The following is a 27,628-nucleotide window of genomic DNA, read 5'->3' as shown; positions in this document are numbered from 1 at the left end:
AATTACAGTGCTGCTCACACATCTGACATGAAAAATGTCTTTTCCTCAGTGGTTCATGTTAAATGTAAGGAGAGCAGTATGTGTCGTCGTCGCCCCCCCCCCCCCCCTCCTGCAACATATTGTCTTTGCCCGGGGCACTGCATGAGTTACTGCACACCTGTTTTATCAGAGTCAGAGTTGTTGGGGAAAAAAGCAAATGTAAACCGAAGGTTCCGGCACCACTGCCACACTCGCAGGTTCTGCGTTGCGCCGGTGAAATTTAATCAGCCATGCCACGAACCTCTCCCAGGCAAGAATGATTGCCATGCAGGAGGACGTTACTGTAATTATTGTCTTGTTCACTGCTGACTGAGTGCCTTGGGTAAGCCATAGTCAACGGGAAGGCAAATACGCTTGTTGCACAAAAGCACATAGCGGCAATTTACACGACAGGATACTTCGATGTATAAGCATTACAGCGTTGAACATTTTCAGGGATAAAAGATTTGGAACGGTCCTCACTGGGCGCGCCATTAGATTTTTGTGGGCATCAGCCCACCAGAAGGTCAAGGTTTGAATACCAGCTAAAGAATTCATACCATAATACGTGATATAATCCACATCAGGGGTGCCGCACTAATGAGTCAACCTCACACTGCCACCGCAGGCGATACTACAATTTGGTTTTTATTCCAGGCACTGCGTCGTGTTTCTTTCAGAAAGACTCATAAACATGTGTCCCGGTGACAATCAAACTCCACTCTATGAGGAGGCAACGACGTTTTCACCTTCGCGTAATACCGCTCCGCCCCACATGTAACTCGCGATCCCTCTGTTCACAGCTCCGCCGCTGTCAGAAGTCACCACGTCCGCTCAGCCTCCGAGAACTACAACCACCACCACCACAACCACGGCGCACCGGGGTGTGGCCAACGCCACTGCCACAACAGGGCTGAAGGAGGGCAGCAGGGGAGCGCCCAGGCCGCCTCCTGGGATTCCACAGACTACTTCCCCTCCACCCCTGGAGTCCTTCCCGCTGCCGGAGCGCTTCTGCGAAGCCACCGAGAAAAGAGACATAACATGGCCTCAGACCCAGAGGGGCATGCTGGTGGAGCGACCGTGCCCCAAGGGAACCCGAGGTAAACAGCCACGCCCCCCCCCCACACACACACACACACACACACACACACACACTGCTTTCAATGTGACCTGAGGTGTCCTGTGAGTTTGTTGGATCTGTCTGATATTCTGGCACACAATGATGTTTCAGTGGGTGCAGTGAAAACAGTAATGGTGTTCGGTTTTATCGGTGTCATTCCAGGTCGAAGCATGATTAAGAAATCTGTACCGACTGCGTTGCCTTTCTCTCTCTGAGCTCGCGGGGAGACATGAGCCCTCATTTGACTGTGCGTGAAATAAGGGCTAATTACGAGGGGATAAAATGTTATGATGTTGGAGCAAAAACAGGCACAACGAGCTGTTGATTTCTTTTCATAATTTTTTTTAGCTTTTTTTTTTATTACAAACATTTGTGACTCTATGTGTTTGGAGTTCACTGTATCCAACAATGTCAGTTTAATCTTTCCCCCAACAGCATTTTAGCAGACTTTCCAGAATAACAGTGAAAAAAACTAAATCTGTCTTGGCTGATATTTGTGTGCAATATACACAAGCAGACGTTGTGGCTATTTGTAGGATATTACAACATCTGCGTCTTGTAAGTATGTTGTTTGTGTGCAATTTCTTCTCGATTTCTTTTTTTTTTTTTAAATTTCTATCCTTGGCCTTTGTTGCCCTGTAAAAGACCTCGTGGGAATATAAATAAGATTTGATTTGACTACTCTGCTTGTTTTCCCTGTCAGGCACAGCCTCTTATTTATGTGTCCTCTCCACTGGGGCCTGGCACCCGAAGGGCCCTGATCTCAGCAACTGTACCTCCCACTGGGTCAACCAAGTCGCCCAGAAGGTTTGTGTGGGCAATGCCTTACTGTTTTCCTTCTAAGTAGAATGTGTTTCTCACAAAAACAGAGAGAGAGAGGGTGGACAAAATAATGGAAACGCGTCCTCAGGAAAGAGTTCAAACCAGAAATAACTAATTCACTGTTACAAGGGGTGGCAGTAAATCTGGGTCAGATTAGCTTGAAAGCTGAATTTGGGAAAGACATTATGAAAGAAGTCTGGAAAAGAGGACTTTGACATGAGTTTCGTACGACGACAAAAACACTGCGGAGGAGAGTATATGAATTGAAATTGTAGACAAGGGAAGGGAAAGTGGGACACAAACAGTATATAAAAAAAGAGATGGATACTGTGTATATTAGCGGCACATGTAATGATATGCCTTTAATTTGACCCAGCTTTTCAAAAATGTATTTGCCTCCAAGTCACATTAACCATTCTTATTTCCCTACCCTGAGTATAATGTTCTATATTCTAAAAGCATCTCACTTTTACCAGTTTGGTTTTTTTGAACTTACCACACAGTAAAAAAAACTGCTGCCATGGCAACGTCTCCCGTGTGAAGAAAACATAAAACCCTCTTTTCATAAATGGCATTTCAAGGACTCATCCAAGTGTGATTTGATGTCAGACACGCGGCTGCAAAGAACCATCCGAGTCCGTCTCCTTTGCTTTTCTTGTGAGCCTCGTTCACTCGCCTCCCCGCAGATTCGCAGCGGCGAGAACGCAGCTAACTTGGCAAACGAGTTGGCCAAGCACACCAAAGGCCCCATCTTCGCCGGGGACGTCAGCTCCTCCGTGCGCCTGATGGAGCAGCTGGTGGACATCCTGGATGCTCAGCTGCAGGAGCTCAGGCCCAGCGAGAAGGATTCTGCAGGGCGGAGTTTCAACAAGGTAACTGCATCCACCAGAAAAAGAAAAACGAGCCTGGATGAAAGTGTACTGTTTTCCGTTAAATACCTCATCCAGCTCCACTTTCTCACAAATGATCTCTTGCCGAATCACTCTGCAGTCGGAGCTTACAGCCTCTTAGGTGCTTATCTTTGCCGTGACTAATGCAGAATTTTATTCCGCTCCCCCAAAACAATGTAGAAATACAGTCTGTAGCTGTTATTGTTTGTCACAGAGAGTGTGTCCCTTTCTCCCTTTCTCCTCAAAGTGAGGAGGGGCTGTGAGAGAAACAAAAACAAAAATCATTTTAGACTCTTGACAAGGAGCAGGCATCTGTATCCATGGCGGTATGTCCGTACATTTGGGGTGATGGCCATACTTTAATGCAGCATGTGATGCCCAAAGCACGTTCATTCCTGAAGCTTCCTGTAGAGCAGGTGAGCAGCACACCAGGGCACTGAGCCAATGAGACTGGCCGCAACCATGACTGAATAGTTAGTCAGGACCTTGTTTTCTACAAAAAGCCTTTACCTGAGCTCATTAACTTGTGCAAATTATGTGTCTATTTTTATCTGCTCTTTTTTTTTTTTTTTTCTTTTCTAATAAAAAAGCTTCAAAAACGAGAAAGGACATGCAGGGCGTACATGAAGGTACTGGAGCAATGCTTCCGCCCACTCTTCTTGCTGCTGCCCCCTCCCCTGTTCCTGTTCATGCCCCGGCCCACAGTTACAACAGCATGTCCTCTGCACTGTCATGTTCTCCCTCCTCCCTGTGCTTCCTGCTTTGTTTTTGTTGTTTTTTCCTTTTCCCCGAGTAATTGCCGTACACACAGACACAATTGTACCCAATGTGCTTTCTCAGTCAAAGAGAAGTCATCTCCAATTACTGAAGTGGCGTCTTTTCATGGATGTATATGTGTGTGTCTCTGTGTCTGTGTGTGTGTGTGTGTGTGTGTGTGTGTGTGTGTGTGTGTGTGTGTGTGTGTGTGTGTGTGTGTGTGTGTGTGTGTGTGTGTGTGTGTGTGTGCGCGCGTGTGCGTGTTTCCCCCCCTCTGCGTTGACAGCAATGGTGTATTTATTTATTTTTTTCCCTCCTGTATATTTTCTAAGTGTTTAGTCAAGACTGCACGCCTGGATGCATAATACCACAACACAAACGGACATCTTGTACTTACATTCCTCTCATTATTCATTTGCTGTTGTTTTGTTACAATTTTTTGCTTTTTTTTATGAGAACTCTCTTCTGTGTAAAACACCCCGGATTACTGCATCTAACTGAATTCACTGATTTAGTCAAACCAATTTTATTTTTCCAAGGACTGTGACCTGACCTTTCATCGCATGCAATGCGAAAAAAATTGTGGTTCCTGTCTCACAAGGACATAAGTTTGAGGTCATGGAAGTCGTTTGTCTGTTAGAGGTTGCACATCTGTAGCTCTGTCTTGTTAATAGGGTACGTCCAGGTCAAATAGGTTTCATTGAATGCTGTCAGGTTAGACTCACACATCCATGTATTTTTCTCCATATATATCTTTCTACCTTTAGGGAGCTCATTGTCCTACACCTGCCACCAAAGTCACCCCCACAATCCACATCTCTCCTTTGGGAGGGTATTAAAATGGATCGAGCTAATTAGCCAGTCAATGGCCGTGCGCTCATAAAAAGAAAAGAGGGAAAAGGAAGAGAAGAAAGAAAAAAACGCACACGCATATTTAGTGTCACATCATCACTTTGGTTTTTAATGTCACAACATGTCCATTTTGAAGTCAGAGGTAGTGACGGTATGAGAGAGGGGCTGGTCAATGTAAACGACGGCACTTATTGGACAAATGAGAGCCAGAGAGGATCTGGGGACACAGATTGTTGAGTAGGCAGTATCCGACATCTGACATCACATTAGCAACCCCCCCCCCCCCCCCCCACCACCAGCCGCCGTCTGCACTGATGACCTGATTAGACCCAATGATTTGATTGTCATTTCCTGAAGAAATCCCAGTGTCGAGGTAGACAATGTGCACAAGGAAAAATGTGAGCATGGAGGAGACAGTTCACTTAAAAAAAGAAAAAAAAAAAGAAGAGGATTTTATTTTGCATACATTTTATTAGGGGTTTCTTTTTTCTGCAGGGAGACCGCATGACTTACTGTGCAGTTGAGCGGGTCAAAAGTTAAAGAAAAGAAAAGTTCCTAGATGCCGAGTGATGAGCTCTTTTTTGCAATTAGAGAATCTGGAGCTTTTGGTACCTTGACTTCCATCAGGCCATCTCTTCACATCTTGTTATTGGACAGACCCGATTGGCTCAATACACCAGTGTCCTCGAAAAAGAAACTGAATCCGCGCCAACGTCAATGATGCTCCTGTTCCTCTGCGTCTCTTCTTCGTTTCTTCATCATGATCAATAGAGTTTCAAAAAAGAATTTCTTTCTAATCCATTAAATATCTTTTTTTAATTGTTCCTATATCTATATATATATATATATATACATATAAATATACATATACACAACATGTTTTCCTTTGCTTCTTTATTTTTTTCTTATGTTCATTTTAATCCCAACAGATGTTATTCTTCAAGCACGGCATTTCATTTCCGTGTCTGCATGTCACCGCTTTATGCTTGTAACTTATTTTTTTTTTTTCTCCTCCTGTTCTTCCGAGTTACTCAAGTATTGTTGTGTGCGTTTGTATTCTCTGTATCTTGGACACAGGCCATTGTGGACACAGTAGATAACCTTCTGCGACCGGAGGCCTTGAAGTCCTGGCAAGACATGAACAGCACGGAACAAACGCACGCAGCCACCATGTTACTGGACACCCTGGAGGAAGGGGCCTTCGTCCTTGCCGACAACCTCATGGAACCCGCCTTTGTCAAAGTTCCTGCAGACAATATAAGTAAGTAAGGCAAGAGTTTGTGGTAAGCAAACGACAAAGCGCTCTCGAGTGATGCAAGCTCAGTTAATTTGATTACTTTCAATTTGTCGAGAGAGTCACTCTTGTGATAGGAAAACGAGGCTGCCACTTGAAAAAGGACTTTGTTTTCATAATAAGCATTTAAACCTCGGGGGAACTGAAAAACAACGCATATTAGGTTTAACGAGTCGCTTACTGACAAAGTGATGAATATCAGACAATTAAATAGACTGGATTCTCTGATTGCGCACGCTCACTTTATAAATGTGCGCGTCTAGACCTTGTAACTCTATACATTAATGTGAACATTAGCCTGCTGTGGAGTCAGAAGAACGACATTGTTTATCCACCGCCTCCTCTTCCCTCCCTCATTCTCATCAGCGTGACGGAAGGCTCTCTCTGGGCTGCTCTCTCGGCGCAGCCTTGCACGTGTTAGCAAGAGTCTCACCGGAATAAAATAAGCCCCTTGTGATTTACATTCTTATCGTGAAGCTTTTTGAGTTGTTGATATATTTCCTTTGGTCTCGGCAACAAGTTGTGTGGAAATGTCAAGAAAAAAAAAAGCTTTGGCATAAATATATTCCACAATAAAAAAACTTTAAAAAAGTGGAATCGAAGTAATATAATGACAGATTTCTCTTTCTCTTTTTCCCTTCATCTTTCTTCTCTAACCCACCTGCTGCCTCCCTGCGCCTGGCAGTCCTGGATGTGTATGTACTCAGCACAGATGGCCAGGTTCAGGATTTTAAATTTCCGCAATCCAGCAAGGGTGGGATCTCCATCCAGCTCTCCGCCAACACGGTCAAGCTCAACAGCAGGAATGGTAAGCTCTCTTAAATGTGCCGAGAGAAAAGGGGGGTGGGGGACTCACTCTAAGATGATGAAGGTCGTAGACACAGTTTTAGAAAGTGTGTATATATATATATATATATATATATATACACATATATATACACCCTTGTGTATTTGACTCCCATTCTTGTTTCTTTCAAAAAAGTGTATTTGTGTAAAAACTTTTTCTCAAAAAAAAAATCCAAGCCCTGTAATTTGACCCTAAAAAGTATTCACATTGAAATAAGCGTAGTCCCCATATGTTGAGCAAATTTTTCAAACCTCAGTTTTTTTCTTCATATATATTTTTTTAAATTGTTTCACCCTCTGATGCCTGTCTCACCCTCTGATACCTGTCTCACCCTCTGATGCCTGTCTCACCCTCTGATACCTGTCTCCCCCTCTGATACCTGTCTCACCCTCTGATGCCTGTCTCACCCTCTGATGCCTGTCTCACCCTCTGATGCCTGTCTCACCCTCTGATGCCTGTCTCACCCTCGGATGCCTGTCTCACCCTCTGATACCTGTCTCCCCCTCTGATACCTGTCTCACCCTCTGATGTCTGTCTCACCCTCTGATACCTGTCTCACCCTCTGATGCCTGTCTCCCCCTCTGATACCTGTCTCACCCTCTGATGCCTGTCTCACCCTCGGATGCCTGTCTCCCCCTCTGATGCCTGTCTCCCCCTCTGATGCCTGTCTCACCCTCTGATGCCTGTCTCACCCTCTGATGCCTGTCTCCCCCTCTGATGCCTGTCTCACCCTCGGATACCTGTCTCACCCTCTGATACCTGTCTCACCCTCTGATACCTGTCTCACCCTCTGATGCCTGTCTCACCCTCGGATGCCTGTCTCCCCCTCTGATGCCTGTCTCCCCCTCTGTTGCCTGTCTCACCCTCTGATGCCTGTCTCCCCCTCTGATGCCTGTCTCACCCTCGGATACCTGTCTCACCCTCGGATACCTGTCTCACCCTCTGATACCTGTCTCCCCCTCTGATGCCTGTCTCACCCTCGGATACCTGTCTCACCCTCTGATGCCTGTCTCCCCCTCTGATGCCTGTCTCACCCTCGGATGCCTGTCTCACCCTCTGATGCCTGTCCCTCCGCAGGAGTTGCCAAGCTGGTTTTCGTCCTCTACAAAAACCTGGGCCAGTTCCTCAGCACGGAGAACGCCACCATAAAGATGGCCAACGAGGCTTACGGCCGCAACGTATCGGTGGCCGTCAACTCGGACATCATCGCCGCCTCAATCAACAAAGAGTCCAGCCGTGTATTCATCAACGACCCGGTGATTTTCACCCTGGAGCACATTGACGTGAGTCTCCCCGCTGGAAGTAGAGGAGAGGTCATATTAGAAAAACTCCAGGAGGGAACATCTAGAGTAGACAGAGATCTGCAATTTGAATTGTAAATGTCTGGCTAGGTCAGTCGGCAGTTTATTTAAGTCATTGAACATCAAATTAAAGGAGTCTTTAGAACCTAAGTGAATTCTTAATGAAAACTAATTCTTTAATCAACATTGGGATATAAATGATGCCCATTTTCTTTTATAGTGGGGGGAATTAGCTCCTAGATTAGCCATACAATCTAGGATGAAATTACTGGAGCGCCAATTATCTTCCGTCTTTTAAAGTTGTCACTAGAGTTCCCAGAGGGCCATGTGTGACTCCATTCTTTATCAGAGAAATTGTGCAATTCCAGAGACATGCCGTCAAACAATTATGCCTCTCTGTTATTAAGGCCTCATATAACCAACCATGCTTGGGTTGATTTTGTGAGCATGTGCCAAATGAGATACAACATATGAATTGCCTCGTAAGAGCCGTGAAGTGAAAAATCCTCATCCATGTCGTCGTGGAAAAATACGTTGTATGAGTGGGGGGTAAATGGCCTCTGTGTTCTGCATGTACTTCAATTTCAGGCAGTCAATTATTTGGACACTTAACCATATCTCTTGTTATCTGCAGATGGAGCACTACTTCAACTCCAATTGCTCCTTCTGGAATTACTCTGAGAGGAGTATGATGGGCTACTGGTCCACCCAAGGCTGCAAACTCCTGGATTCCAACAAAACACACACCACCTGCTCCTGCAGTCATCTCACCAACTTCGCCATCCTCATGGCGCACCGTGAAATCTCGGTATGTCACATCGAGTCCTTCTTTAATTTTTGTTTGTTGTATACTTTAACTTTTCTTTTCAAGTTTTTAAACCTAGTTTTAGTAATGAACCAATGTACACTGGTTGTCACCCTCGTTCACATGTTGTGGCCTCAGTATAACCAAGTTTTTTTTGTTCCCTTTTTAAGCACAGATTGTACTTTTAATCTAGCTGTAACTATTATAAAAATATATATATACATACATTTTTTTGTTTTGTTCTTAACCTGTCATTCATTTAAAAAGCTGAAGACATTGAAGTACTTTTGATTAGGTCACATATGATTTGGTAAAAAATAATATTGTTTTATTCCTTCCCCACAGACCTCATATGAAAACACTTTTTTTTTTTTCCCCCATTCAAAATCGTATTTCATCATTTTTGAATCCTTTACCTCTCCCAGGTCACTGACCGAGTCCATGAGCTGCTTCTCACCGTCATCACTCGCGTTGGGATCGTGGTGTCGCTCGTCTGCCTCACCATCAGCATCTTCACCTTCTGCTTCTTCCGGGGCCTGCAGAGCGATCGCAACACCATCCACAAGAACCTGTGTATTAATCTGTTCATCGCTGAGTTAATATTCCTAATTGGTATCGATATGACGGAACCCAGGGTAAGCCAGGACGATTGCACCCTATTGATTTTTTTTTTTTTGATTCATTCCTTCTCACTTTATCTGCCCTCACTTCCATAACGGAAAAAAAGAGGCTTTCAGAGTGAAATTGATGAGACTTTAAACATTGTTTGTTTCTAACCTTCCCTGCTTGTCCCTGACACGACGTGAGTTGGACAGCACCATTAATATAGATTACTTAAGGGGCCATGTCTTCCACTTGACAAGTCGTTTTTCCTCTTTCACTTAAGGCCACAGTTGCCATGGCTGCATCCACATCAATTTTTTGCTTTTCTTTCTGTCTACATTTTCACTTCAATTTCCAGGAGCACAAAAAGATTTTTCTGTGTACAGCTGCGAAGCAAACCTTCAAATGCCGTGCTGCACGATTAAGTCTATTAACTCTAACCTTAAAATTCAAATGGCATTCAAATACCATGCTGTTGGAAAGCCAAACCTGTAAATAGTCACAACCCATGTGGTGAATGAATACAAATTAATGTTTTAAATCAGTAATTGGGTTTGGCAGCAGTGGACAATGTCGTCTTTTCAGGTTTCAAAAAAGGACAAAAGATGTACAATATACAATAAATTAAGTTAGAGACACTTATTTTTGAATTACATGTTTTTTATTATGGACACTCTGATCATATTGTTTAGTGATGTTGTACCTTGCGTACATTCTGTGAATGTCTCAATCTGTTATTGTCCCGACTGTAGATTGGATGCGCCATCATTGCGGGGATCCTTCATTTCTTCTTCCTGGCCTCCTTCTCCTGGATGTGCCTCGAGGGGGTCCAGCTGTACCTCATGCTCGTGGAGGTCTTTGAGAGTGAATACTCGCGGAAGAAGTACTACTATGTGTCCGGTTACCTCTTCCCCGCCATCGTGGTCGGCGTCTCCGCAGCTATCGACTACCGGAGCTACGGGACCAAGAAAGCGTGAGTGCAGCTCTCTGAACAAGTCCTTGGAAATGCAGAGCAGATGCTGGACCGCTCCACTGTGTGGGCTTACCTGCGGTGTCTGTATGGGGCAGTGTTTGAAAAGTAAATCTACCCATTGTGATTGCCGGCACCGTATGTCCATCATGGGAGACTTCCCCAAAACATTTAAGCTCCTTTTTTGCCAGGCAGTGGCAGCTGTTCAATATTTCATGTCATTTGGAAGTGGCTGACAGACTCAACACTGTGGTTTCAGAGGGGCGCGCAGCTACATTAATGCCTCTCTGCTCAAAGACCCTCCTGTGACCTCTTGTTCGTAAAGGCTCCCTTAAAGAGAAGAGCTCGGTGCTGAAAAAGCCTTTTACATAGATTAGTGGCCATAGCTCAGCTAAGACCCAGCCATCAAGAGGGGCTGCTTGAGGTCTTCACTCTGTTTGGTACAACAGTGTTAATGTGCGGCCCGTGAAAGGAGAGTTTGAAAGTGCTCCAAGTTAAATATTGACGAGAAATGACACACCCAATGTGATAAGCCCAAGTCACCAACAATTAATTTCTCCCCATTAATTCAAACTGCAGGAGCATAAATTCAACACTGATTATATGTTTCCCAGTGTGTGTGTGCCGCCCCAATCTGAAGTGTGTCTTTCTTTGTCGCAGGTGCTGGCTAAGTGTGGATAATCATTTCATATGGAGTTTTATAGGACCTGTCACCTTTATCATCATGGTAAGCTGTTTTATTTTTTTCTTTGAATACTGTGACTGACAGAGTGAGGAAGGGACTGAGAGGGGGAGATGAAGGAGATGCCGGAGAGAGATAAAGGAAGTGAGATGGTTGAACCCAAGGAAAAGTCAGCAGGATTTCAGCTCTGAGTCTCCTGAGCGATGACAGGTTAATTTTGCGGCAAAGAGAGATTTGGAGGCCTCCTTCAATTCTCTCCTCTCGCCGGGCTGACAAGGATCAGGATTTGATAATGTACTTTTTACGCATTTACACAACTCCCATAAAGTCTCGCGCTGCAGACATTGCCAAATGGCCTTCAGGTTTACAGTATTTATGATTAAGGGGGGGAAAAAGATTAAAAATGGCCTCAAGGCTCAATTTTACAGCACATACAGTAAGATGGCACGGCAAGGTTTTACAGCTCCCTTTTTCCTCCTCTGCATCTGCCTCCTTGTGTGTTTGTCTGCCTGTAGTAAATAGCAGATGACAGCGTCAGGGAAAAGAGGAAACGCAAAGGCGCCTCTCTGTTTGGTCAAGGACCGTCAGGGGTGAAGGACATATAGCATATCATATTGGCATATGTCCCATTGAGGCATGCAATTATTTACTGGTCGTGACATTATTATCTCCCGCTCCATCAGAGGGGTTCAGAGGAATGAGACCTTAGGGAGTCTTTCCTCCCTGCACCAAAAAGAAAAGTGAAAAAGAAATAGCAGGTGGTATCCTCAGATACAGTATATCCACTCAGTCCAGCGCACCATGAACAGCGTTGCCCTCATGCACACGGAGAGAAGAGGAAGCTCTGCAGACTTGTCTCGCTGCCGTGCAGGGAGGGTGGTATTTGTTCAGCACTGTGTTCATTATCCAGCATAATGGCTGGTACTGTATCTACAGATGCAGTGACCCCTGTTGAACATCAAACTGACACTGGAAATATACTGGAGAGAAGGGGCACCCATGTCAAATTCCAGCAAGTCTCCGCACACCATTGGCAGCCTGCTAGGGGCTCTCAAAGTAAAGATATAGTGCAGCTCTTTGTCTGTGTGGTGACCAAATAAATAAAAGATGAATCTGAACAGTGGACTGCATTTCACAGTTTCCCTAAAGGAGAGACATTGCCGCTCGACGTAGCATTTAAAGACGGAGCAGGAAGCGCACAGAAGACGTGACGGATTTCGATGTCGGTTGAATAGTGAAATGCCTGTTCCTCTCCAAAGTCACTTTGCATGTGTGATCTTATAATTGAGGAAAAGCTAATGTTGTACTGAAACAAACACGCAGCTCCCCGTCCCAGCAAGTGCTTTGTCAGCCACACAGGAATGTGTTTCCTCTCCCCTCAACTGGGCCCAGGTTGTCTTTTTTCCTGTCGCGTTCGGCTCCCACAATGATTTGCATGAAAAATGCGTCCGCAGTGTAAATGATGATCGGGATCCCGGCGGTGATGGCCGGAGAGATAGAATCATGACCCCGTGAGGAGCCTATGCATTGTAGCAGTGCTAATGTGTGACAGGAATAAGGTTTTTTGCAGCAGTGGCTCGGGCTGCGCGCACTGCTCCTCGGATTCTGTGCAACAATTGACTCAAAAAGACAAAGTACTGTGGAAGGGAGCATCTCGGGGGAGCATGCAGGAACAAGGTTTGTCTACGCGATCCGTGACCCTGGTTCCTCTACAAATTGCCTTTGTCCTTGTCAATGAGGGAGAGGGAGAGAAGGAGAAAAGGCACATGAGCGAGAGAGAGAAAAAAGGAAAGAAAACCGTGCTGCTTTGGCTCATGTCTACATTCGCCACCCGGCACCCCAGCCATGTTTGTTCCAAGGAGCATTGGTTTTGACCTGGGGGGGGGGGGGGTCCTTCTCATTTCTTCTCTTTTTTTCTTTTTTTCTCTTGGCTGCAACGGGTCCTAAACACTGATGGAAAACAAAAGCCGGTGGAAGGCAATTAGATCCTCGTTCTCGGGCAGTGGTTGCCCTGTCTCTGGGCACAGGGGGTATTAGCTCCATGAAAGGGGAACATGGAAGTAATGAGTGGTGGGGGGAGCCATTAGTATGCTTGAGATAGCTTCAACACAGGGCCTCTTGGATCATGACATGTCGCGAGCAGTTCTTATCACTTGGACAGCTCCATCTGCACCTTTAATATTTTATCCGCGGCAGTTCATTTGGAGTTCAGTGTGTAAACACACGGTCCACTTCTGGAAGAAAAAAAAAAGGAAAAGCTTTCTCCTCCGTCCCAGTGTGGCGAGGTGCTTCTGCATGGCTTGCAATGATGATTCGGAGACAGAGTGAAGCATGGGGGCGAGGCAGCGCCGCTCCGGCAAAGGGGGGATCCCCCCGGGAGAGGCTGCGAAAGCATGTCGGTGGGGGTGGGTACATGTGCCGTGCTGCTAGGTTACTTTAAAGTACTGTGTCCCTCTCCTCTGTCTCATTGGATCCATGTCACCACTCCAGGCTGTGTGAAAGGCTTTTTCAAAAGTCCTCGCCCGCCTGTCCCCCCTCCGCCCTCCCCCCTCCCTCACTTTCTGACTCATGCAGGCGACTGACAGAAATAATGGCTCGTGGCTGCGAAACAAAACACAGCTTCAGTGTGCCGTCTGCGATATAAAAGAGGGTTCACCATTCAGGAATTCTTTATTTTCTAGCCGTCCCTCTCTTTCGCCGCCTGGGTTATTGTGCCGCGGCTCCGTGAGCTGATTGCATGTGGAGGGGTGATATATTGATCCCAGGCAGTCTTTTGATAGCAGCGTGCACCGGAACACGGATCATTTCTGTTCCATGAGTGAATGGCCGTGGTCTTAGTACAGCTCATAAAGGTCATCCATTTATTTCATGCCCTTATAATGACAAAGCATCTCCATTTTTTTTTTTTCTTCTTCTTTTCGCCAATATGTCGGTGACATGGCAACGCTGAAGTGCAGTTGTTGTTGTTATTCACCTGCCACAGATACAGGAGCTTATTTGTCTGCTGTATTTTTGTATCTGTCTTGTATCCTTTGATACACACAATCGGAGACACGTTTCTTTTCCTTCTTTTTTCCCCCCTTTCTCTTTTCTCAGATATTCCCTGACATCATTTATACATGGCTGGCTCGCAGTACAAACACAGTCTGATTCATCTGCTGCGAGTGCATGTACATGCTGCGTCAGGGACTAGTTTGCCCCAGAAGAAATGTTTTTGAAGTAAATTATTTGGAGCGGCTCCTTGCTGGCCCATCCAGCCCCTGTGTTTCTAAATCACAGTATTGATTTTTTTTTAAGGTAGCGAATAAATGCACCCAGAAACACAGCGCATAGTATTCTTGTCTCAACCTGATATGTGCCACTGGCTCCTCGAGATGTAAAACATTAAAACCAGCAAGCCGACGTCGCCTCCCTCCCACCCCCCCTTTCCCCTCTTTCTCTTCCTCTGTCCGTTTTCTACACGAACTGGAAAGAAAATGAGATCGTACCTTGTTACCTGGTTCTACCTTATAATATTTCACCAAGCATAAAATGATATGCATGCTTTTTTTTTTTTATACCAGAGGGTCTCTACTTTCATTCCATGGTGACGTTGCCAGGCTGCTGCTGTGTGGCTGAATCTTTTTTTTTTTTTTTTTTTACTGTGATGGATTTTAATGCATTTCCAAGCTCTTATTGATATAGAATGACACTAAATTTGGCGCCAGTCAGCCCGTCTGAGCCTGGCTGGAACGATAGATGTTTATTGGATTAGTCTGTGGACATGCAGAGATTTGAAGGCTCTCCCCCTTTTAATATATTTTATAGACAAATTAACAGGTTTTTTTGGTCGTCGTCCCCCCCCCCCGTCTGCTATATCTTGAGTCATACATCTTCATGAATTAACACTGCCATTACTCTGTTTTGACAGCTCAATCTCATCTTCCTGGTCATCACAATGTACAAAATGGTGAAGCACTCTACCACCCTGAAACCAGACTCTAGCCGACTGGAGAATATAAAGTAAGTAAAGCGTCACACGGCGAACACTGGTGTAAAACTACACAATGAAACACTACCCCCAGGAAAAATAAGGCTCTTTTACAAGTCATGATGTTTTTCATTTTTTTGTTTTTAACTTTTCTTACTCCATAATATTTCATAAGTACAAGTCCCACCTCAAAGCCAAATTTCAATACTGGACTACTGAGTGAATGATTAAAATATAAGCATGAATGTCTTTTTTGGGGGGAACCAGATCCAATGAATTTAACAGAGGGACACGTTATTTTGACTCCAGAGATTTTCAAATGCAATACAGATTTTGATCTCGACTGTTGGCATGACTTTGCACGTCATGACGACCACACTCCATGAGTGGTCTTTTTTTGTCCTCCGTTTTGCTCCAAGCCGCTGCAGCCACGGAGCTGCAGCCTGCCGGCATGACAAACGTGGCTTTGGAGCTGCAGCCTGACTATGAACTGTTTGGCTCTGGTCGGTGGGGTACGGGAGGGAACAGCTACCATGTGTGTTTGCCGCTGGAACATATTAAACCTTTTTTTTTTCGTGGATTCCAGCTACTAAAACCCAGAAAAGAAAAGAAAAAAATTCCTTTCCTCACACGGCCGCCTCTAACCGACCGGCACCCCCCATGCTTTCCGAGTCGCCTCAACATTTATGATGTGCTGTGCTTTGAGTTTTCTGAAGCACTAATTGTTTTGTTTTTTTGCACTTATGTGATAACAGGATTCATTACTCACTCTTTACTGCAGGCTAAATTTAAGGGCCCCTTCCATTTCGGGGTTGTATTGTTTTGTTGCTCACAGGAGCATCTCAGTTGTTATATTTCATCTTCCACAACTTGGTGTATAGGAGCAGCGGGGTTGCACTTTTAATCCAAAGTATTTAGACCTGTGGTTTTATATGACTATCCTCCTTTATCACGATAACCACAACAGAGCTGAACATGGTGGCACTCAAATTGGTTAAGTTAGAAGTAATATTGCCTAAAGTTGCTTATACTGCAAAAATGCAATGTGTATTAATAGCTGTTTCCCTTTTGGTGGGGTTTTTTTCCCCTCTTTTTTTTTTTTTCCCCCCCCGTGCCAAAGTTTGGTTTAAGTCTGTATTGCACCAGTGTCATTGCATGTTGCATGTGAAGGCAAACTTAACGCACAACCCTCTCCTTTCTCTTCCACCATTCTCCTCCTCTCTCTGTTCCGCACCAGTAATTATCGCGTTTGTGACGGCTACTATAATACAGATTTGCCTGGGTAAGCTTTTACTGTACTCCTCAGATCATTTTACCCCTTAGAACATCACCCACGCATACAGTGGCATGAATGCAAATTCCACCGCAGACAATGTGACCAAGCGCTTCATACAGAATTTTTGTAATTGAATCTTCACCAGCGGGAAAAAAAAAAACATACAACTCTCATTTTTTTGTTAGACCCTTACTTTAATTGCCTCCCGTGATCTCTCTTGGATCAAAGTTGAAGATATCGCACTCAAATGCCGACTAACCCACGCTGTTCAGCGCTCTGATCTAATTGTGTTTCTCTCTTCCCGCTCATCATGCTTTCTAGCTATGAAGATAATAAACGGTTTATCAAGTAAGCACATGTTGCCCAGAAGTCTCCTCTTCAGCCTGTAGTATATTCTCCCTCCTCGTTTATTCTTTTTTTTTTCTTTCTTTTTTCTTTGATTTCCTCTGGTTCTTCTTTGGCCGGTTCAACGTCTTCAAAACTGCAGCTTTAAAGCTGCTCATCAACTGCCCATGCGGCTGTTCACTCTCACCCCGTTGTTGTTTGAATCCAGTGGTGGTGGTAATGTTGTTGTTGTTGTTGTTGTTGTTGTAGTTGTTGTTGTTGTTGTTGTTGTTGTGGTGGTGGTGGTGGTGGTGGTGGTGGTGGTTGTGTGCTTGAGCACTGAACTGTGACCTCTGCCGGTGTCTGAAGGCTCCTCGGGACCTCCACACACCAGGCAGGGAATCTCCCCTTCTTTTCCATGAACTCTTTTCATGTCCGCCTAGTTCTCCAGTTCTGATAACACACATCTTAGATAATATTCAGTATCTGATCGTATTGAACGCTTTGCAGCTCATTTATAAACATGCTGTGCCCTCTGATTATGCCTTTCTCACACGTAAAAAGTTATTTACAGAAAACCATATTAAGGTGACGCCTCAGTCTTGTCTGTTCGAAGACAGGAGCTGCATTTGAGTTCGGGCTGAGAGTGTGTGTGGGAATGGAGGGATGGGGACGGAGGAGAAGTCCTTGGAGCAACAAAACAAACAAAAATGGAGCACTTGAAGCTGTTTTGCAATTTTTTTGCTGTTGGTATTCGCTAAATGTTTTTGTACTCGCATGATTCCTGCACTTTTTGGTTGATATCTTCATGGTTGAATGCACTTACTGTAAGTCGCTCTGGACAAAAGCGTCAACTAAATGATTGTGATGTAATGAAGTGTAAGAAGGGGTTTGTGTTTGGAAGTTTTTGGTATTGGTGATTTAAAAAAACAAACAAAAAAACAGTCATTATGCTGTGACTGAACACTTCTCATGTTGGACTAATCGTGTCCTTGTGTTTGTGGTTGTTCTTTTGTTATCTTGCTGTTGTTCAGATCATGGGTCATGGGTGCTTTCGCCCTGCTGTTTCTCCTGGGTCTGACGTGGTCCTTCGGCCTGTTCTTCATCAACGAGGCCTCGATTGTCATGGCGTACCTCTTCACCATATTCAACACCTTCCAAGGAATGTTTATCTTCATCTTCCATTGCCTTCTCCAGAAAAAAGTAAGTTTCACCGCCTTGCTCTATACGACAGTGATTTATCTTTCTCAAGGTTAAGGGGCCCCCACCTTCACACTGGCACCCGAAAAAAATTCACGGGCCACCGCATGCTGATATGAAGAACAAACGCCGCTTGCTTCAGGATTCTCGGCTAAGTCATATGTAAAGTCAACATCGTATGTAAACCCGCGGCTGTTTGCTCACGCAGGTCCGCAAAGAGTACAGCAAGTGCTTCCGCCACACGTACTGCTGCGGCGGGCTGCCGGCCGAGAGCTCGCACGGTTCCGCCAAGACTTCCACCACACGGACCAGCGCACGCTACTCCTCTGGTACACAGGTAGACCAGCATCCCCAAAAACACAGAAGAACACAGTCACATACACCGATCAAACATACGCTTTTTTATTATGATTATGATTATTATTATTATTATTATTATGAACCCTGAAGTGTAAACAATTGTTCACGAGAATGCACTTTCATCGTGAAGCATTTAGGCATCACACAATTAATGCACATCTTGCATTTTAGCGTCAGAGCTAGATCAAGAGACACAAACATTATGCCACATTGTTACAATCAGCATCTGCTGTACTGCATGAGTACCTTTCTTCTGCTCTGCCCCTTCAGCACTTGCTTTTATCTTTTTTTCTCACTAACGTCACATGCATGGGAAACGGTGCCGCACTGTTTATAGAGCATTGCGAGCGCATTTGACTGTGGGGAAAGACGAAATAGCAAAAAAAAAGAAGAAAAAAAACATTTGCTTGAACCCTTTGTTAATAAAGGCTAATAGGCCTTATTAGACGATACATCCAGATGTACTGAGCCTATAGAAGAAGATCCACATCACACTTTAACTTCAAGCCGTAGGCTACATCCATACTACTACGTTTCCTTTTTTTCAAACAAAAGCATTTTTAGCGCCGTATCAGATGCAATAAAGTGACCAGAGTGCAGTTTTTCTACTCTGCAGTCGGTTGCTTAGTTACAGAAAATGCAAGAAAACAGCAATTGTAAAAAGTAAAGGAGGGGGATTTCTGATAGTAAGTGTAAACAACGTTTTGCTTTGGAGTCGTGACGGCAGAGAACGGATGCGGGTGACCGCGTCGTCATTATTGAACGTCTCTGTCTTTTCCCCGTCCACGCAAAAAAAACGCTCCTCCGGAGTTTTCGGACTACGAGCAGGGCGAGCAGCGCTTCCAAAATCCTCGTGAAACCTCCGGAGCAGTGTGGACGGCAGGCGTAAACACAGCAGCAGCGACGCGTTCTAAAACTAAAGCGTAGTAGCGTGGATGTAGACCTTACTCCAGATACTCGTGACTGGAGCTCGGGTCGTTGAACGGTGGATTTTAATGAAATAAGTTCCCGGAAGCATCAAGCAGAGGACGTTGGCAGCGGTGCTACCCTCACCTCACTGCATATCAGGAGGAGTGACATAGTCAGGAGTATGTACATAGGAAGTAAATGAAAGTTGATCTGCAAGGTGAGCGGGCTTGTATATAGTCCTAATGACTGTCCCTTGTTGACCTGACAGAGTCGTATCAGGAGAATGTGGAATGACACCGTAAGAAAGCAATCCGAGTCCTCCTTTATCTCAGGTGACATCAACAGCACCTCCACCCTTAACCAAGGTCAGTTCACACCTCATTTCTCTCCACATGCACACCTATGCACACATTTCATCATCCAGCTAAAAATATCTCTGCGAGTACCAATGATCTCACAACGGCACACAGGATCCGTCTCTGGTAATCGTAATAAATGCCTTCTGCTTGAAAAGACAGAGCAGTGCCGTTCGGGGGGGGGGGGGGGGGGGGGGGGGGGGGGGGGGGGGGGGGGGGGGAGGGAGGAAATAAAGCTCCGGGACTTGAGTTTAGTCTCCCTGTTCTGCCAGTGAAGGATTACAAAAATCCATCCTCAAATACCCTGTGCGCTGTCATCCTGGCTGGTAACGTCACTCTCAAATTGGGGCAAGGCTGGGAGAGCGTTTTTATTTAAGTGCTGGCTGTCTGTAGTTCATACCCGAGCTCAGGGGAAACGTAGACCAAACTAAAAACGGGGGGGGGGGGGGGGGGGGGGGGGGGGGGGGGGGGGGGGGGGTGAAGTTTTATTTCAGGAAAACCTTAACACGCAGGCAGAGGCCATTTGTTTGCCTGGCATAAGGTGGCCTCTCTTACTTTACAGGGGGATTTATGAGGGAGGGAGGGGAGAAAAAAAAGACTGTCATTTATTATTTAACTTGAGCACAAATATGACGATGAGAAGATGATGTTCAACTCTGGCTGACCTGGAGTGCTCAGTGTGTTGTCAGACTCTCTGCTGCCTCTGAAATGGCTTTCCAAGCATGCAAAGGAAAAGAGGGTTTTACACAGAGGTGGTTTAACTCCGCTGCTGCCGCTCCGCTCCTCTGACTCCTGTCGCTGCTCCTCTTTGCCTTCTCCCCCCCCCCCCCCCCCCCCCCCCCCCCCCCCCCCCCCCCCCCCCCCCCCCCCCCCCCCCCCCCCCCCCCCCCCCCTTTTTTTTTTTTTTGCAGTCTCTTTCCACAAGGTTAAAACATTACACCTTAGGCTTCGGAGCATATTTTGACTCGCTGAGACATCAGTAACAATGTAGATGTACTGTATCCGGGGGATCTTAATGTAAAGGCTGGATATCGATCACTCTGGGGTGTAATAGCCTAGTTACCCCGGAGAGTCCGCGCACTAAAGCAGGGCTCTATCTCCTGGAAGCACTTCCCTGTCATTAAATTCATCCCTGGAGACTTCCCAACATGACAGATGGCATTTAACACAGGTGATAAATGGCAGTAGAAAAATCTTTAGAGCACCACCGCAAACTGGGGGAAATAGCTTAAAGCAAGACGAGGTTTCACAAATTAAAAAATGGACAAATATGAGTTTAAAGTCTAGAGTTTGATATCACAACTTGGAAAGATTCCGCTGTTTGACATTGGGAAGATTCTGTATTTGGACCCAGTTTAAACGGCGAATACAGAATCATTCTCAATCAAAAGGCTGCGACTTTTTGTGTTTTGTAAATGATACGTTTATATGACTTGTGAAATGCAGAGACCACATGATGCAATAATCAGGGCAACACCTTGAAAATGTGTTTATGACTGTAATGCATTCTGAATGACCCGCAACTCACATGACAAATGATCGCTGTGAGCAGGGCCTGCACTTATTTTTGGCATTTGCAGACGAAGCTGCTGCTCAAACTCTACTCTACATTCTCAACTTTGAAATAAACAGCCTAGTTTCAGATTTTGCCCGATACCCTGGATGACGCCACATGCCTCAAGAGACAAAAACAAATCTTCATCCCTCCCCCCATTTCTTTTCTTCAAGACTCTTTTCAGTCACTGTTGGCAGACGACGCCAAGCTTATCTGCTCCTCTTCTGTCTTGCCATTCCAGGAATGACCGGGAATTATCTACTAACAAATCCTCTTCTGCGACCACAAGGCACTAACAACCCTTATAACACCTTGCTGGCTGAGACAGTCGTGTGTAACACCCCCACGGCTCCAGTGTTTAACTCGCCAGGTGTGCTTCTTTAATACTTTCACCAATGCGTTCAGCCTTTTTACTCTCTCTCTCTCTGCCTCCTGTCTTTCTCTCCCTCTTTGTCTCCTCTGTTGCGTTTACAGCAGGCCAAATTAATAGCAGGATGTGCTGCAGTATCGCCTTTCCCTCTGAATCATTGTTTCCCAAATACTTGATACGGTACTAATTTTGTGTGTGTGTCGCACACATGGACCATAAATGCATTGTGTGTGAAAATATGCACGTTTTCTCATTTTTTTGCGGTTCGTTTCGATCCAGCCTCTTGTGTTCTCATATTACTCTGATCCAAACTCTGAACAGGACATAATGATTAAGATGGTAAAGAGATACTGCACATTCTGCATCCAGATAATGTAAACAGTGGTGTAGACTTGAAGCTATAGTATAAACTGCATGATTATTAAGATTTATGGCCCTGACTTTATCAGGTGATTTATTACTTTTTGTGTTTTAGTGGACGTTTTCCCTTTAAAACATGTTGAACTGCAAGTAAAATCTATGTTGTTAGTACAGATCCACTTAATGCAAGTTTTTGCATTAAGTTGTCCACGTATAGATATATTTGTAGCTGATACACATAAAAAAGCTTTTAAAAAAATCACTTTATCTCAGTTGCACATGGCATTTAAGCATATATCACACTGAAGACTGTGCTGTGATTATGTCTCTATTTCGAAACTGAAATGGCATTTTTCTGTCTTGTTTTGTGCTTTTCCCCTGTGCTTCCCTCTAGTGACCTACAGAGAGACAAGTATGGGAGTAAAACTTAACTTTGCCTATCAAATGTAAATTCTTTTCAGCATGCTTATTAAAAACAACCAAAACCCTGGCACAATCACTGGTTTACTTTAGGCCATTAACACACACTCAGTGAGCAAGTGGTTCACAAAATTATCTTTCCCCAAATTCTAATTCTACAATCTGAACAGAAATGACAGATTCCTTAAGGCGTTTCAAAGTAATCTTTGAGATCTGACAGCTTTATCGCAAATACCCATTACTCTGCTTCTCTGTCGCTTCTGCCTAATTTGTGATTTAACAGATCAAAATTGTGTTGCTTTTTTCTTTTTCTTGAAGAAAGGAGCATTTATAAGAAAGGTTTATTTGCCCTTTCTCTTTTCTTTTTTTTTTTTCTTCCTTTTCTTCTTTCTTCTTTGCTTTTCTCCCAAAATGTCTGTCCTCCTGTGGCATTCAGCAGTCTCAGTGTCCAGTAGTATTCCCCTCACACCTTTCCAGACAACACCTGTCTGGGCACTAAATTGCCTCCTAGCAGGCGTAAACACATGGATGTCATGGCGGCGGCTGTTTATTTTTATAATTTTTTTTCCTCTAATTTCCAATACGCTCTACAAAATCTGCTCTTTTAACAGCCCTATTACAATCTCAACCGCCCCCCCATTTTTTTTTTTGGGAGGGCGGGGGGGGTGTTGCCGTGAAAAGATCCCATTCGTCTTCATTGTCATTTCTACATCTGTTGTAGGCATAACAGCCAAAGCAGACCACATTTTTGTTCCTTTATCTCCTCGCTCAATCACGGCACAACTAATATTTATCCCTTTTGCCGCTGTTTTCCATGACCTCCGTGCTTTGAGAAATTCCTAACATGACCACGTCTGACCTCTTCAGCGGTGGTGTTATTCTTGAGCCGGTCTGCTAGTGACCGGAGTCTCACTGGGAACTGTCACTGTGACGGATGCCAAGTGCCGGGCTGCGGGCAATCTCTGACCTTTGCCAGCTCTGGGTACACAAGCTGCCAACTAATGGACAAAAAGTTTACAGATAAAACCAAAAATAAAAGGAGAAAAAACACGTCCAAAAAAGGAGTCGTTGGCATCGAATTCATGACAGAAGAAGCATTTGTGCTTGCTGATTTCCTTTGCTGAACCCTTGCTCTTGCTAAGTTGCACTTAAGACTTTTACTTTTTGTTGTGTTGTTCTTTTTGAGTGATTTTCCTCCATGTTACAATAAATCATTTTACTTTCTTTTGTACATCAGCTGCTCTTAGACCAGATAGCCTGAGCAGACAGACATGATGTGAGTTGTCTAAAGTGAGTCTTTTCACCTGCTGTGTGTGGTGATGGTGGAGTGCTGCTTGTGGGCTCCCCTTGTAGTGAGACCGACGATGGCTGTCCCATGTTGACACATGACTACTTTCCCTTTTCTGTCCATGTAATCTGTTCCCATCTCTGTCCGTTTCTTTCCTTCGGCACATTCAACCTATTAGTTGCTAGAAAAACCTCTAAGTGTTGTAGCTTGCCCGTTTGTGGCTTCATACTTGTGGACATCTTACCTTTGCCTGGTGTGTTGTGACGTCGTTTGCTGTTTCGGTTCGTTCCCTTAATGTTGTTTGGGATCTTTTTCATTGCTTTGTCACTTGTGTGGCAGACTAAAACAACACGACGCTCTGCTTATTTTAAAGCAACTCTCAAAAGGGAAAGTCAAAATGTATCCATGAGAAAGTAAAATGATTTCTCATTGCAAACGATGCATGTCTGTATATTGTCTGTTGAGGATTGTGCCTACTAACAGATTTATGGCATGGCTTCATTTGACTTGAGTTTTCCATGTGGAACTGCATCCTAAACAGCATTAAACTTCTGTTTGTTTCTTTCGTGGTTACTGGTATTGACTAATGCAAAATCCCCTCACGTTTTCCTCTCTTCCCAGGGCACTCACTGAGCAATGCGGTGAGGGATACAAGTGCAATGGATACTCTACCGCTAAATGGTAACTTTAATAATAGCTACTCGCTCCGCAATGGGGACTTTGGCGACAGTGTGCAGGTAGTAGACTGCGGCCTCAGTCTGGACGATGCTGCCTTCGAGAAAATGATCATCTCCGAGCTCGTACACAACAACCTGCGTGCCTGTAACAAAAGCCACCGACAGCAACAGCAGCAGCACCCCAGTTTACATCACCCGCCCCACCAGCAGCCTCCGCAGTACCACCATCACCACCACGTGGAGCGGGCTCCGCCCAGGGTGACGGTGATAGGCGGCAGCAGCAGCGAAGACGACGCCATCGTAGCAGATGCTTCGTCTTTGGTGCACATGAGTGACACGGTGGGCCTCAAGCTGCACCATCAGCAGGCGCTGGAGGCGCCGCTGATCCCCCAGCGGACTCACTCCCTTCTGTACGCACCCCAGAAGAAGGTGAGGACCGATGGGGGAGTTGACACCTTTGTCAGCCAGCTGACACCCACCAACGCTGACGACAGTCTGCAGTCCCCAAACAGAGACTCCTTGTACACTAGTATGCCTAATCTTAAGGACTCGCCATACCCAGAGAGCAGCCCCGACGTGGTGGAGGACCTGTCCCCTTCTAAAACAAGCGAGACGGAGGACATTTACTACAAGAGCATGCCTAATTTAGGGGCCGGACACCAGCTCCAGGCCTATTACCAGATAGGCCGAGGGGGCAGTGATGGTTACATTATTCCTATAATGAAAGAGGGCTGCATACCTGAAGGTGAAGTGCGGGAAGGACAGATGCAGTTAGTGACAAGCCTTTAAATGTATTTAAATCATCCCCCAAACCTCTTCCTGCACTTCTGCAGCCCTTACCTCTTGGAGAGGACACACCAGGGAAGGGAAGAGAAGGGAGGGGAAGGGAAGGGAAGGGAAGGGAAGAGTTTGTTTTATGTTTGAAGCGAGCCTATGAAGCCCCGTCATTCACGTCAGCCATTTGCAAACCTCCCCTCCCCCCATCTGCATTGCCATCTCCTTCTACCCAAACGTGCTACTCCTACCTACCACCCTCGCAGACCAACAGACTTGGTGCACAGCGGTGGCAGCGTGAAGTTTTGATGAGACTGTACATAAAATGCAGAGTCTGATTTCAATTTAAAGAGACAAGCCAACTATGTATTTAAATGTGCTGCTGCTGTTGAGTAATTGAGATGAAAAAAATTTAAGATACGAAAAAATAAAAGACCAAAAAAAAAATAAAATAGAAGAAAGATAATAACCGGCTACATCTGATCAGCAGTTTCCCGGTCAAAAGGTTGTACATACACTCCCAAACATCCTCGTTAAAACCTGTTGGTTGTTTTTTTTGGTGTTTTTTTTGTTTTATTGTAAACAAAACAACACCTCTGGACCAGGACCTGGACAATATTTGTGAAATGTTCCTCATCAGACTGTGAGAAAAGGAACATGAGGTCCTGGTTGCCAAGTGTCGTTCACCATGAAGTTTGGATTGTATAACCACTAGCAATCAAGCCCCTGGCCTTATATTTTCTCAACTGTACATTGAACTGTTGTCAAGGAAAATGGCTCAAATATATATTTTGTTGTATTGCTAGTGTAAAATAAAAATTCATGGGAAAATCGTAAATATGAAGAAAACCTTTTAATTGCAAAATTTTACGTTTGAGAGACTATTGTGTAGAAGTTGCACATATGTTATACAGCGTGTTTATGGTTCCAACACTTCATTCATGGTAGTACGTTTGAACATTAAAAGCTTATGAAAAGAAAGGAGGATTCAACAAATTTACAAAGATGCATTACCACTTTTTTCACTTGTGAGCAGTGTTTTTTGCTTCATTAGTTCCATTGATACCACCCATTGCAATATGTTTATTCCGCATTACTTCAGTAGAATGGGGATGCAAAACCCCCCGAAAAAGTGATTTATGCATTGCACAGTTTTGTTGTGTAATTTTGAAATAGATCAATTTGACAGTCGTGGCAGAGTGATGGGCACGCAGCAACTGAATTGAAACCAACTTTTGACAAGTTTCTTTCATAAATGTAGTTCTTCCGCCTGGTTCTGGACATTTTATTTATTGAAATCTTTCCAAAAGAAGAGTGGGATACGTGTGAAAGTTTCCCAGCACTGGTATACATGCTGTACTGTAGCTCATGTTTTTTTATGTAAACATGTTACCAAGGGGCTCATCACTTAAGACTGATGTAAAGTTCAACACTTGTTTAACAAATAAAATAAATGTGAGATTTTTTGTCAAATGCCAGTTGCTTTTTAATGGTTTCTGTTTTGGTTACTATTCGAGGAGACAGGCTTGATTATTTTTGCTATGGACAACATACACTTTTGACTCAGGTTCTAAGTAAGTCCCGAGCACCTTGCAAGTTCAATTTGGTGAAATTGTTTTCTTGGGGATATATTAGCTTTTTTTATTTCTGCTTTTCCTCAATCGCTGCAGAGTAGAGCTCATTTCACCATATGTGTTAGAGAAGCCAAATCTTTCCATGTGATTCAAAGATGAGAAACTCAGGTAGGAAAATTGCATTGTAAATGTTCCTCTGTGTGGTTGTAACACTAATAAAGGTTCAAAATGACACTGGTTCACAGCATCGTCCACTTAGTATATTATTGAATGAGCACTAGTCCTGGCACCATTAAGAAGCCCGGCGCGATAGAAATCTTGCAAGACGTTGGCTTTAATGCCAACCTGGGAGTGGAAGCACGTCCGTGGACCTAACAAGGGGTCAATGTTACACTTGGCTGCTGTTGTAGAAATATATTACATATAATATGTCCGAGTATGACACGTATTTGCTCTAATTAATGTCTGCTGCTGCTGCTGCTGCTGCCGCCGCCGAAGCCCACAGTCAGTTCCTCTGCCGTTTATACCTCAGGTAGGCTAACACTAATTTATGAAGCATTGTAATGTCACACCAGTTGAGGCAGAGTGACAGTTCTCAGCAGGGGGGGTGAGAAATTGCACTGTTTACCATTTGGCATTGGAAGGAAATGACTCAGACATTTGCACACAAAAAAATTGCACTTTATGTCAGCACCGGTGCACATAATTCTGTGTGGGCTGCGTGTTGTTTTGACTTTTTCAACAATATGTGACATTTTGTGCAATTATCTGGGGCTCCGAATTGTCATGAAAGAATTCTGTTTATTTTTTGTGTGTGTGTGTGTGTGTGTGTGTGTGTGTGTGATCACACCCCTTCAACGTCAGTAAGGAATCAAGTGTTGAGGTGATTGTTGACTGCTGAAATGGCAGACATAACGATGTGCATAATAATTAGGAGGAGGGGGGCGAAAGAATTAGACTGATTTCCACCCTGTGTTGTAAAGCGTGCAGCCACATATATTGGTGTGAGAGCCCTTGTTGTAAAGAATTTTCTTCAAAGATAAGCTATATTATAAATGAGAAATATTCAGCCAACGGAAATAAAACATACTTTAAACTGCTCACTAGAGTGTTTATAAAGAGCCAAACCAGAAGAAGCTTGAGCCCAAGACACACATAAAAATGTTCAGTGCTGTAAACACTAAAAGCAAATGTCTCTTCATTATTCTAACCTGCAAGTTTGCCTTTGTTCTTTGTTGATAAATCACTCCAGCAG

General features: G+C 44.5%; 1 protein-coding gene across 23 annotated transcripts in view; it reads left to right on the top strand.

The window, feature by feature from the left end:
- adgrl2a (adhesion G protein-coupled receptor L2a) overlaps positions 1 to 26,613 on the top strand; it is a 93,270-nt gene extending 66,657 nt beyond the window's left edge. For 2 of the 23 annotated variants that reach the window (XM_035648178.2, XM_035648179.2), the window contains 18 exons: positions 822 to 1,118; positions 1,842 to 1,945; positions 2,647 to 2,832; positions 3,441 to 3,479; positions 5,536 to 5,719; positions 6,438 to 6,560; positions 7,677 to 7,882; positions 8,535 to 8,708; positions 9,131 to 9,340; positions 10,061 to 10,281; positions 10,939 to 11,005; positions 14,871 to 14,962; positions 17,565 to 17,733; positions 17,939 to 18,067; positions 19,268 to 19,364; positions 21,152 to 21,280; positions 22,035 to 22,052; positions 23,970 to 26,613. In XM_035648178.2, the coding sequence (XP_035504071.1) occupies positions 822 to 1,118; positions 1,842 to 1,945; positions 2,647 to 2,832; positions 3,441 to 3,479; positions 5,536 to 5,719; positions 6,438 to 6,560; positions 7,677 to 7,882; positions 8,535 to 8,708; positions 9,131 to 9,340; positions 10,061 to 10,281; positions 10,939 to 11,005; positions 14,871 to 14,962; positions 17,565 to 17,733; positions 17,939 to 18,067; positions 19,268 to 19,364; positions 21,152 to 21,280; positions 22,035 to 22,052; positions 23,970 to 24,814 (3,290 nt within the window). In that variant the 3' untranslated portion in view covers positions 24,815 to 26,613. Of the gene's footprint in view, positions 1 to 821; positions 1,119 to 1,841; positions 1,946 to 2,646; positions 2,833 to 3,440; positions 3,480 to 5,535; positions 5,720 to 6,437; positions 6,561 to 7,676; positions 7,883 to 8,534; positions 8,709 to 9,130; positions 9,341 to 10,060; positions 10,282 to 10,938; positions 11,006 to 14,870; positions 14,963 to 17,564; positions 17,734 to 17,938; positions 18,068 to 19,267; positions 19,365 to 21,151; positions 21,281 to 22,034; positions 22,053 to 23,297; positions 23,351 to 23,969 lie in introns of all 23 variants that reach the window. The other 21 variants (XM_035648180.2, XM_035648197.2, XM_035648182.2 and 18 more) reach the window with 17 other exon arrangements.
- The last annotated feature ends 1,015 nt before the right edge of the window (positions 26,614 to 27,628 follow it).

Source organism: Scophthalmus maximus, chromosome 13 (genome assembly GCF_022379125.1).
Source record: "Scophthalmus maximus strain ysfricsl-2021 chromosome 13, ASM2237912v1, whole genome shotgun sequence".
Classification (NCBI taxonomy): domain Eukaryota; kingdom Metazoa; phylum Chordata; class Actinopteri; order Pleuronectiformes; family Scophthalmidae; genus Scophthalmus; species Scophthalmus maximus.
This window is presented reverse-complemented; position numbering and strand designations above follow the sequence as displayed.